Source organism: Pseudophryne corroboree, chromosome 5 (genome assembly GCF_028390025.1).
Source record: "Pseudophryne corroboree isolate aPseCor3 chromosome 5, aPseCor3.hap2, whole genome shotgun sequence".
Lineage (NCBI taxonomy): Eukaryota > Metazoa > Chordata > Amphibia > Anura > Myobatrachidae > Pseudophryne > Pseudophryne corroboree.
In genome coordinates, this window is record NC_086448.1 from 219,483,593 (window position 1) to 219,496,293 (window position 12,701).

General features: G+C 43.0%; 1 protein-coding gene across 1 annotated transcript in view; it reads left to right on the forward strand.

The window, feature by feature from the left end:
* The window catches only part of CCNY (cyclin Y), a 405,388-nt gene that overhangs the window by 324,826 nt on the left and 67,861 nt on the right, over positions 1-12,701 (forward strand). Inside the window, exons 2-3 of the mRNA XM_063922144.1 lie at positions 1,497-1,571; positions 3,545-3,579. Coding sequence (XP_063778214.1) covers positions 1,497-1,571; positions 3,545-3,579 — 110 coding nt within the window. The remainder of the gene's footprint in view (positions 1-1,496; positions 1,572-3,544; positions 3,580-12,701) is intronic.

The window sequence follows — 12,701 nt, forward strand, 5'->3', positions numbered from 1 at the left end:
ATGCAGGAGAAGGGGGCGAAGACTCATCTCGTGTAGTTTCCCTCCGCTGTTGTTGGGGACCGGGGTTGCGGATAAACTTTTCCATTGCGCCTGCCGCCGCGTTTTGTTGACGGCCTTTCACCATTTTGGATAACACGATGCCACCGTATATGACCGATTATAATCAAAGCAGTGCAGGCAAGAGAGGGGGCGCAGGCAGCGGCTCACTATGTGAGGGCCAATAGACGCAGGACGGATATATATATATAAAAGGACCAGTGTTCCTGATAGTGTGGCACTATAGAATTGGTAGTTATGGTCAGGATCAGGGGATCAAGCAACTTCTCACCTGCATAAACGAGGCAGAGCAATGCAGGTCTGCTTTATTATCCTTTGCCAGCCACTAGTCAGGTCTGGCTGCTCAGGCTGCATATAATAGTGTCTGGCAGGAGAGGTGTGGACTGGAGCAGAGCTGAGCCCAGTGCCAACCTCAAGATGGCGCCCGGAGAAGCCCACAGTCAGCCCAGCCTGTGTTATATCTCACAGGGGACCAGGGCTTTTGTAGCAGGCAGAGGGGGTATCAGCTGTCCGGCTCATAGGCCGCTCCGTTTGTGGGTTTTTTTTTTGTGCAGGGCTGTCAGGGGCGGGTGGCGGAGCCCCGTGCGCGCGGCCCGCCAACCGCAAGATGGCGCCCGGCGGTCTCCCGTGCTCTGCAGGGCCGCGACAAGCGCCCTGGTCGTCCGGCAGAGAAGCAGAGCAGAGCGGTATGTTGTGCGGGTGACGGGGCCCCCACGGTATCTCTTCGCCGGCCGCAGGGTACGCTAGGAGAGCCGGGCGGGAGGCGACTAGCACAGCTCCCCTGCAGCAGGATCCAAGATGGCGCCGGCCTCGTGCAGGACAGGATCAGCACAGCCCTTCTTTCGTACCCAGCAGGTACAGTGAGCACAGGATCCACTTGGAAAGGGGCTCAGAACGGGCAGCAGAGTTTCATAAAGCCGCACAGGGCCGTTTATGCAGTCTCACAGGGGGTGCCAGGATGTTTTCAGGATATTGTCGGCTGGGGAGCTAGGATAGCACGTCCTACTCCATTACTCGTCAGGCCACGCCCCCGGGCAGGGTCATTTTTTAAGTTGAGAATTTTTGAATGGCCCCCGAAGGATTTTATAAATATCCAAATGGCCCTTGGTAGAAAAAAGGTTCCCCACCCCTGGTTTAGTACATCAAATTTCCATCTTTATGGAAATAAAAACAAAATCACTTTAAAGCAGTTCATCTGGCATAATCAGAAACTAGGATCCTATTTTTTTACTGCTTCTTTTTTATTCCCATGTTCACTTCTGCAATTGCATTATTATGCAGAAATAATTTATTCTGCTTTGTAAACTGGTGATTTTATTTCTCTGGATAGCAAATTGCCTGTAAATTGCATTTGTCTGCTAGAATAAGCAGTGTTCACATTGTCCTGCTCTGTGAATTGTAAGCACACTTAACAGCTAAGTATTTTTCTTCACTTTCAGATATGAATATGGAATTTAACCCTTCAGATCATCCACGGGCAAGCACAATATTCCTCAGCAAATCCCAAACAGATGGTACGACGCTTTATCTGAAATGTTTTAAACCTCCGATATTTCCAACCCCATATCGCCCTTTGCTTTTTGTATTGCCCGCAAAAAGATATAAACCTTGGCGGCAGGTACATTTTCATAAATAGTTGATTAAATTTATTTTTATTTTTTGGGGGAGTATTCATTATTATATTACCAATATTGTTCAAAAGTCTAGACTATGTAGAACTATTTGAGTAGTAATCGATAAAATAAAAAGCTTTGTCGTTTTTTTAAAGAAAATATCTTTATAATGAAAAAAACATACAAATAGCGCTAACAGATAAAAAATAAAAATGTTCATGAAAATTCTAAACACGTGACCATCTCCAAAGAAGTACAGTTTTGAAATATTGCTGCGTGTAGTTTCCATCCTTCTCTCCCTTTTTTCCTTTCTCCATCTCTCAGTCCTCTCTCCATCTCTCATCATCTCTCTCTCTCTCCACTTTTCTATTTTTTTCCTCATTCTCTTCCTATCTCTCTTGTGCTCTCGCCCTAATTTTCTCTCTCTCTCTCTCTCTCTCTCTCTCTCTCTCTCTCTCTCTCTCTCACTCTGTATTTCTCCATCTCTGTCTTTCTGTTTCACTTCCTTGGTCTGTCTCTTCCACTGTGTGTTCTCTCTATTCCCACTCTGTGTCTCACTTTTTCTCTCCCACTCTTGTCTCTCTCTCCCACTCTCTCTCTCTCTCTCTCTCAATCCCTCTCTGACACTCTCATCCACTCTGTCTATCTCTGTCTCTCTCCCACTCTGTCTCTCTCTCTCTAGCTCCCAATTTGTCTCTCTTCCACTCTCTCTCTACGACTTTGTCTCTCCCATTCTGTATCTCTTCCACTGTCTTTCTTCCATTCTCTCTCCCACTCCTAATCTCTCTCTCTCTCTTTATTTCTATCACCCATTCTGTCTCTCTACCATTCTATCTCTCCACTTTCTGTGTCTCTTCCACTTTCTGTGTCTATCTGTCCCACTCTTTGTCTCTCTCCCTCCCTCCCTACCTCCCTCCCACTCTGTCTCTCTTTCCCACTCTATCCAACTCTGTCTGTGTTTCTCTTCCACTCTGCATGTTTCACTCCCACTCTGTGTCTCTCTACCACTCTCTCACTCAGTCTCCCACTGTGTGTCTCAGTCCCACTCACTCTCTACCACTCAGTCCCCCTTCTATCTCTCTCTCTCTCTCTCTTCCACTCTGCCTCGCTCTCTCTCTTACTCCCACCCTGTCTGTTTCTCTCTTTCTTTCTACCACTCTCTCTTTCTCTATCTATACATATATATTTCTCCCATTCTGTCTCTCCCACTCTCACTCTCTTTCCCACTTTGTGTCTTTCTCTGTCTTGCCCTCTGTCCTACTCTCTGTCTCTCTTCGACTCACTCTCTATTCTCTCTTTGTGTATCTCTCTTTCCCGCTCTTTATCTCTCTCTCTCTCCCTCTGTCTTTTCCACTCTCTCTCTCTCTCTCTCTCTCTCTCTCTCCCTTTCACTTTGAGAGAGGCAAAGGGAGAGAGAAAATCAATCTCTCCCTTATATGAATGTAACTAACTAATTTTTTGCAATATTCCGCTATAAAAACAATTTACCACTGCAACCAAGTTTTATAGTATGCTATGCTAAGAATTTCATCTACCTCACACATTACTGTATATCCTATAAACATTTAAATACACTATATGAAATAAGATGTTGCATGCATAACCTTTATTAAAGTTACCGAATGCTACCATTAGGGAGTTAAATGGAGCATTACAGGCAATCCCAACATTATTACTCAGGAGTGTCATAGTGATATTGTTTCATATGAGAGCTTAGCTGTCTGTATAAATTCCTACTCGCACATATTGCAATGTGCCGTGTAACTAGTTAGCTTTAAATGAACGCAAAAATAATATTAAACTATACTTTATAATTAAGGAAAAAAACTATTGTCATGTAACACTGGTTCACTTTCTAATTTATATTTTCACAGTGAGAGAAAAGCGAAAGAGCCTTTATATAAACCATGTGAGTATAACTGTTTATTGCATACTGAATAGATGTGATACAGACGTGTTGTATAGTAAAACTAGCTAAAATTCCCTGTGGTGCCTGGGTTTCATTTTTCTAGTTATTAAGTAATCAATGAATTGGATGTAACTGTCAACATATTAAAAATAATTAGTAGCTCTTCCAACATGAGGTGGCTGCCCAGTGTCATTTTTGTTTTTGCGTTGTCGCCAGAAGTCCTGAGCCCCAGTTTTTCTTTCTGTTAAGTTTTATAATCACTTTTCCATTGCGAGGTGGGTTTAAAGTTTTCCTTCTGTTATCAATGTTGCTATTCCAAGGCTTTAGTGTACACAACATTTTTTGTCTTCCGACCTCCATTTCTTTCAGTTATTTTAGTTAATTGATTTATGGTTAATTAAGTCAGTTATTTCAGGAAATTGAATTATGGTAATTTCTGTCAGTTATTACAGTTTATTTAAGTTTTCATCTACATCCATCCATTAAAAGGCCCAGAACATGATCCCTGTGTAAAAGATCTGCCCACGAGTACACCAACAGTTGGTCCAACCGAACTCCCTAGTACGTCTTTTGTGATCCAATGTTACCACTCATTGATTTTGTCCTCAAAATCCATCTAGTGAAAGGCCCAGAACAGGCTCCATAGGTCAAAGTTCTGGCCAGTGTAAACCAACAGGAGGTCCGACTGGGACCCTGACCTCCTAGTACAGGCCTTGCCAACCTGTGGCTCTCCAGCTGTTGTAAAACTTCAAGTCCCAGCATCCCCTTCCACAGGTCTAGCATTCCCTAATAGCAAAACTGTGGCAGGGCATGCTGGGACTTGCAGTTTTACAACAGCTCGAGAGCCACAGGTTGGCTAGGCCTGCCCTAGTATGTCTTCTGGGATACAACATTACCACTCTGTGATGTTTTCATCCAAATCAATCCAGTGGCAGGGCCAGAACAGGCTCCCTGCGCTCACCACAGGTTCTATTCCCACTCTATGGGTGTTGTGGACACACACGGGTGGGAATAGTTCTGTTTGCCCAGTATTCCAGCTGCCGGCATTGCCAGCTGCCGGTATCCTGAACGCCGGGATCCCTGACAGCCGGCAACTTAAACGTATACCTTATGTCTTTTAGGATTCAGTGTTACTACTTTGTGAAGTTTTCATCCAAATCCATCCAGTGGAAGACCCAGAACAGGCTCCCCAATTCAAAGTTCTAGCCAGTGTACACCAACGGTAAATCCTACCGTATGGGGAAAACCCCTAGTATGTCTTCTGGGATCCAATGTTACCACTGTGAAGTTTTCATCCAAATCTATCCAGTGGAAGGCCAGATCAGTTTCCCTGCGTCATAGTTCTGCCCAGCGTTCACCAACGGGAGGGCCGACCGGGACCCGAAGCCCCTAGTATGTTTTCTGGGATCCATTGTTACTGCTTTGAAGTTTTCCTGCAAAGCCATCCAGTGGAAAAGCCAGAACAGGCTCCCTGGGTCAAAGTCTTTCCATGCGCATTCTGCCATGAGGTCCGACCGGGACTCTAAACCCCCTATAACCTGGCCAGGATCCAACTAGACCACCTCGCGTTGGTTTCATCCCAATTGGTGCAGGGATGTCCGAATGCATAACTGGACAGACAATCAAACAGAGCAATGAATTTTATATATAAGATTAAGATATATACAGTTGTGCTCATAAGTTTACATACCCTAGCAGAATTTGTGATTTTCTGGCCATTTGTCAGAGAATATGAATGATAACTCACAAACTTTTCTTTCACTCATGGTTAGTGGTTGGGTGAAGCCATTTATTGTCAAACAACTGTGTTTACTCTTTTTAAATCATAATGACAACAGAAACTACCCAAATGACCCTGATCAAAAGTTTACATACCCTGGAGATTTTGGCCTGATAACATGCACACAAGTTGACACAAACGGGTTTGAATGGCTACTAAAGGTAACCATCCTCACCTGTGATCTGTTTGCTTGTAATCAGTGTGTGTGTATAAAAGGTCAGTGAGTTTCTGGACTCCTGAAAGACCCTTGCATCTTTCATCCAGTGCTGGATTCTGAGTCATGGGGAAAGCAAAAGAATTGTCAAAGGATCTGCGGGAAAAGGTAATTGAACTGTATAAAACAGGAAAGGGATATAAAAATATATCCAAGCAATTGAGAATGCCAATCAGCAGTGTTCAAACTCTAATTAAGAAGTGGAAAATGAGGGATTCTGTGGAAACCAAATCATGGTCAGGTAGACCAACAAAAATTTCAGCCACAACTGCCAGGAAAATTGTTCGGGATGCAAAGAAAAATCCACAAATAACTTCAGCTGAAATACAGGACTCTCTGAGTGGTGTGGTTGTTTCAAGATGCACAATAAGGAGGCATTTGAAGAAAAATGGGCTGCATGGTCGAGTCGCCAGAAGAAAGCCATTACTACGCAAATGCCACAAAGCATCCCCGCTTACAATACTCCAAACAGCACAGAGACAAGCCTCAAAACTTCTGGAACAAAGTCATTTGGAGTGATGAGACCAAAATTGAACTTTTTGCCCACAACCATAAACGTTACATTTGGAGAGGAGTCAACAAGGCCTATGATGAAAGGTACACCATTCCTACTATGAAACGCGGAGGTGGATCGCTGATGTTTTGGGGATGTGTGAGCTACAAAGGCACTGGAAACTTGGTCAAAATTGATGGCAAGATGAATGTTATCAGAAAATACTGGAGGAAAATTTGCACTCACCAGCCCGGAAGCTGCGCATGGGACGTACTTGGACGTTCCAACATGACAATGATCCAAAACACAAGGCCGAGTCGACCTGTCATTGGCTACAGCAGAATAAAGTGAAGGTTCTGGAGTGGCCATCTCAGTCTCCTGACCTCAATATCATTGAGCCACTCTGGGGAGATCTCAAACGTGCAGTTCATGCAAGACAGCCCAAGAATTTACAGGAACTGGAGGCTTTTTGCCAAGAAGAATGGGCAGCTTTACCATCTGAGAAAATAAAGAGCCTCATCCACAAATACCACAAAAGACTTTAAGCTGTCATTGATGTTAAAGGGGGCAATACACGGTATTAAGAACTGGGGTATGTAAACTTTTGATCAGGGTCATTTGGGTAGTTTCTGTTGTCATTATGATTTAAAAAGAGTAAACACAGTTGTTTGACAATAAATGGCTTCACCCAACCACTAACCATGAGTGAAAGAAAAGTTTGTGAGTTATCATTCATATTCTCTGACAAATGGCCAGAAAATCACAAATTCTGCTAGGGTATGTAAACTTATGAGCACAACTGTATATGTATGTGTATGTACGTATGTGTGTATATGTATATATATATATATATATATATATATATATATAATATATATTTTTTTAAATGGCCCTTGACCCCCAAAAGGGGTGTATTTTTTTTTAGTTGAAACCCTGCCAGTAATTCAAGTTGAATAATGAAGGGTTTGGTTTGGTCCAGATCCATCAAGCCATGGAGGAACTTTTGAAGAACAAACATTACATACATATATATGTACATATAATACAACTAATCGAGGAACCAACTAGGTACAATGCAATCTTAGACCTGGTATTAACAAACAATGGGAAAATGATATCAAATATTTTAGTAGGGGAGCCCATGGGAAACAGTGACCACAATATGGTCACTTTCAATATCAGTTTTCACATACCGCCCTATATAGGATCAACTAGGACTTAGCAACTTTAGCAAAGCCAACTTTGTCATGATGAGGGAAGCTTTAAGGGACATTGACTGGGAAATTTTGTTTCTAGGCAAGAATACTACAGAGAAATGGGAGGTACTAAAAGCATTGCTCACTAGTTATACTCGTACATTCATTCCTATGGGCAGCAAACGAAGGCGTAATAATTCCAAACCAATGTGGCTTAACAAAAAGATTAAGGAATTAATGGCCACAAATAGGAGAGCATTCCAAAAGTATAAATCAGATGTGAAGACAGAGTCATTCCAGTACTATAAGGATTGCAACAAAATATGCAAAAAATAAATCAGAGCGTCTAAAATAGAAACCGATAAGCTAATAGCAAAGGAAATACATCAACAGCAAAAGGTTAAAGAAGGAGAGTATGGGCCCTTTAAAGGGCAAGTTGGGCATCCTAATCAAAGACGATAATGACAATAATTAAATGAGTTTTTCTCATCTGTATTCACAAGAGGGGACCAGATTGAGTGATTAACGCATTACCTCAGCAATAATAATATCCTACTGCTAAATGCTCATTTAAGTGAGGAAGTAGTCTGTGATAGATTAAAAAATAATAATATTAATAAGTCACCTGGTCCCGACGGAATTCACCCAAGGGTTCTCATGGAGCTACACTCCGAACTAGCAAGACCCCTATATTTGATTTTCACTGACTCACTTGCATCAGGCATGGTTCCCAAAGACTGGCGTATAGCAGAAGTAGTGACAATATTTAAAAAGGGAAGTAAATCTGAACCAGGTAATTATAGACCAGTAAGTCTTACATCTATAGTGGGGAAAGTACTGGATGGTATTTTAAGGGATAGAATACAAAAGTTCCTTGAAGCCAATAAGGTTATTAATAGGAACCAACATGGATTTGTGAAGGATAGATCATGTTAAACTAACTTAATAGGCTTTTATGAAACCGTTAGTGCGAACCCTAATCAAGGTAATGAAGTGGATGTAATCTTTTTTGACTTTGCTAAAGCTTTCGATACAGTACTTACAGACTTATCTATAAATCAAGAGAACTGGGGCTAGGAAGCACAATATGCACTTGGGTTAGAAATTGGTGGGATAATAGGGAGCAGCGAGTGGTGGTCAATGGAATTTTTTCAAAATGGACTGAAGTACTAAGTCGTGTGCCACAAGGGTCTGTACTTGGACCACTATTGTTCAACATTTTCATAAATGATCTAGAAATAGGTCTAGAGAGCATGGTGTCAATTTTGGCAGATGATACCATTCTGGGTAAGGTTATAAATTCCGAGGGGGATGGTGAGTCTCTTTAGAACGACTTATTTAAACTGTAAGCATAGGCAGTAAAATGGAGAATGAGGTTCAATATAGACAAATGTAAGATAATGCACTTTTGTAGCATGAACAATAATACTACATACATACTAAATAGGGAAAACTAGGAGATTATGTACTGGAAAAAGATTTAGGTGTTCACATAGATAACAAACTTAGCAGTAGTACACAAAGTAGGAATGCAGCAAATAAGGCGAACAAGGTATTAGCATGCATAAAGCGGGGAATTGATGCAAGGGATGAGAGAGTTATACTCCCATTATATAAATCACTAGTAAGGCCACATCTTGAATACTGTGCACAATTATAGGCACCATACTAAAAAAACAATATCCTGGAACTAGAAAAGGTTCAGAGACGGCCAACCAAATTGATTAAGGGGATGGAGATGCTTGAATATGAGGAAAGGGTTGCTAGCATGTTTACACTGGAAAAAGGAGATTAAGTGGGGCAGTGTCGGACTGGGCCATGAAGGGCCCACCGGGGAAATGGAGTGATATGGGCCCATACTTAAGGGTGTGGTCAGCCTACAAAGGGGGTGTGGCCAGCCTCCACAGAGGCTTGAAATACACAATAGTCTAGTGCAGTGTAATGCAACATATCTACCATGTATAATACAAGTGCACAGTCTGGAACCTGATCCCTAGAGGAAGGAGTGGGCCCTCAGGCAGTTGGGCCTACCGGTGGTTTCCCTGGTACCCCTGTGGGCCAGTCCGACCCTGAAGTGGGGACATGATTAACATTTACAAATATATAAGGGGACAATACACAGAGCTAGTGGGAATTAGTTTTTGGTAAGATCAATACAAAGGACACATGGACACCCGCTTAGATTAGCGGAGAGGAGATTTTGTACACAGAGACGGAAAGGATTCTTCACAGAAAGGACAATACATATTTGTAATTCCCTGCCTGAGAGAGTAGTAATGGCAATCTCAGTCATTGCTTTTAAGAATGGACTAGATAAATATATACTGGATAAGGATAAACAGGGTTATGGTGGGTAAATCATGCACAATAGTATAAAAAAAAGGAATAGACATAATGGCTAAACATTCACAACAGTTAAATTAGTATTAAAAATATTACAGTGTAGGAGATCACTAATAGGTTGAACTCAATGGGCAAATTGTCTTTTACTTAGAAACTATGTTACTATGTAATACAAACAATGCCCTTATCTTGCGCCAATGATGAGCTGCACCTCTACAGCGATTCCTTGTTAGCAAAGACCAAAAATGGTAATTTAAGCTATACAGTGTCTGAGGGCGCTGGTTTGCAATATAAGATATACTGTATATAGAATTAACCAAGTCCTTAGATATATATTGGACTTCTTTTCTTTTCCTGGATTTCCACCGTAGAGTAAAATTGTTCCAAATAATGCTCCTACAGGGATGCACACTCTCACCAAAAACGTCACCCAACACAGATGGCCCATATGCCTGATTAGTCTATAGAAAATATTCTTTCATGTTCCATAAAAACAACACAATATATTTAAAATAGCTTCTTGCAATGTAAAAAGCAGCAATATTCCTCAACTGTCAGAGAAGTAGGTGTTTAAGTCAAGTCTATACCCGTAAGGGTATGAGCTCACTAGGCCGATAACATTCTACTGGCTGTATAGGTACTGCACACTAATATCCCTACGTGTTCTATACTCTTAAAAAACATATGGACGCGTCTGCTTTGTCATTCTAATATTCACTTCTTATGTGAAGTCTACCCGTGAAAAAGTCCTTTTGGACGAAACGTGTAGCGATCCAGATCGCCCAGATAGCGGGGTGGGTAAGTACTATGCTGGAGATGGGGGGTCAGGTTTTGGCTTCCTCCGGGGGACTTAGGTTTAAGGTGTGGGGGGGAGGGTTACGGTTAGCCACCTCCGGTGGGGGGAGGTTTGGGCTGTGGTGAAGCGATACGGTTAGGTTTAGGGTGCAGGGAGGGGGGGAGGGAGTTAGGTTTAGGTGCCACCCAGGGAAGTTAGGGTTAGGCTGCGTGGGGGAAAGGCGGAGGAGGGTTAGGGTTTGGCACCTAAAAGGGAAGGTTAGGATACTGTAGGGGGAGGGCCAGACTACTTACCTCCCCTTGTCGGGATTTCGCCTGTCGGGATGCTGCTGTCGGCCTTCTGACCGCCAGCATCCCCACAGCCAACATTTAATTTCCAACCTGGTTGGAGCAATTCAGGTGGAATACACAACAAGGCGTAAATGGAAATAAATAGTACAATATAAACCTATGCTCTGTGCACAGTGCTTGCCCTGCATTGTCCCATGGGTGTGTATTGGTCCTATCCTTCTCATATTGATTAGTCAGCATCTTTCAGTTCTGATTAAAGGAATCGCAGTCAGACTGAGGTGCAGTATTTGGAGAGTGTTCGTATATATATATATGTACCATAAGTGTAGTAGACAGCCAATAAGTGACTATGGCCCTCATTCCGAGTTCGCTCACTAGCTGCTTTTAGCAGCATTGCATACGCTAGGCCGCCGCCCCCTGGGAGTGTATCTTAGCTTAGCAGAATAGCGAACGAAAGATTAGCTGAACTGCTACTAAATAATTCCCTGCAGTTTCTGAGTAGCTCAAGACCTACTCCTAGACTGCGATCACCTCAGTCCGTTTAGTTCCTGGTTTGACGTCACAAACACGACCTGCGTTCGGCCAGCCACTCCCCCGTTTCTCCAGCCACTCCTGCGTTTTTACCTGGCACGCCTGCGTTTTTTAGCACACTCCCTGAAAACGGCCAGTTTCCGCCCAGAAACACCCACTTCTTGTCAATCACACTACAATCACTCGAGCGATGAAAAAACGTTGCTCGAGCTTGTGTAATTCTACAAAGTTTTGTGTGAAAGTACTTAGCGCATGCGCGCTGTGTACCATGCGCATGCGCATTTTTGCCATTTTTTCACTTAATCGCTGCACTGCGAAAATTGGCAGCGAGCGATCAACTCGGAATGACCACCTTTGTTATTTGTGGCAAGATTACTATTCCCAGTCGTAGTCCACGTGGATTGTAAATCACGCAAATATTGGGAAAACATGGGAAAACCCAGAAAAACGTGTTGACCATGTATGTGTTGACCATTGTCATGTCAACATTTTGAATCCGTTGACCCTTTGTACCTGTTGAACTATTGCATGTCAGCCTTATGGTGTTGACCTATTGACTGTCTGTCTGGACAGTGTAGGTATATCATTCGGAGGGTGTAGTACGGCTGACCGGCGGTCTCCTGACCGCCGGTCAGCTTACCGACGCCGGGATCCCGGCGGGCAGGGGCGAGTGCAGCAAGCCCCTTGCGGGCTCGCTGCGCTCGCCACGCTGCGGGCTCGGTGGCGACCGGGTTCTATTCCCACGAGTGGAAATAGTCCCTGTTGGTCGGCATGCCGACCATCGGGACAGTGACCCGTCGGGCTGGTGGAGGAGGTCATGTGATTGTCGGTCAGCTGACCGGCGTCACATGAATACGACCCCATTCGGATATCCTTGTGCTCTCGGAGTTCTCTGTCCTGTGTTCTAAATTAAGAACAAATAATGTGAAGCTTTAAATACTGTATATATTTTTAAAGAGCTGTATAGGTGTTTTTACCCATGAACAATCTTTATTTCCAGCTAAAGATGCACAGAAGGACCTTTCACCTGTGTTTAAGCACACAAAGGAGCCTATACTCTGTGCTAGTGCAGGGCAAAAGTGATTCCAATCAATGCTATCAGCTCTTCTGCAGGAAGAGGATAAATGGCTGCCACTTAGACTTAATGAAGGTCAAATACAGAGGGCAGTTCTTCCATTTCCAAATGTACAGAGATAAATGACTGAGGCCACTTGTTAACCCCTGCATTGTGTGCTAAAAATAGTCAGCTTTGTTGGTGATAAGTTTATGTGGCAGACATGAATGAGATGGGCAGATTTGCATTTTTAACACTAGGCCATTACATAGGATGTGGTCTAAATGCGTACTGTAATAAAACGTTAGTGCGGTTGGTAGGGGCTGTCAGTTTTCAGACTTGACACACTTGGAGAATCTTAGTTGGTTCAACAGGGAGGGAATGCTTGCAAAGAACATAAATTGAATCTGAAAGGCGAACAATAC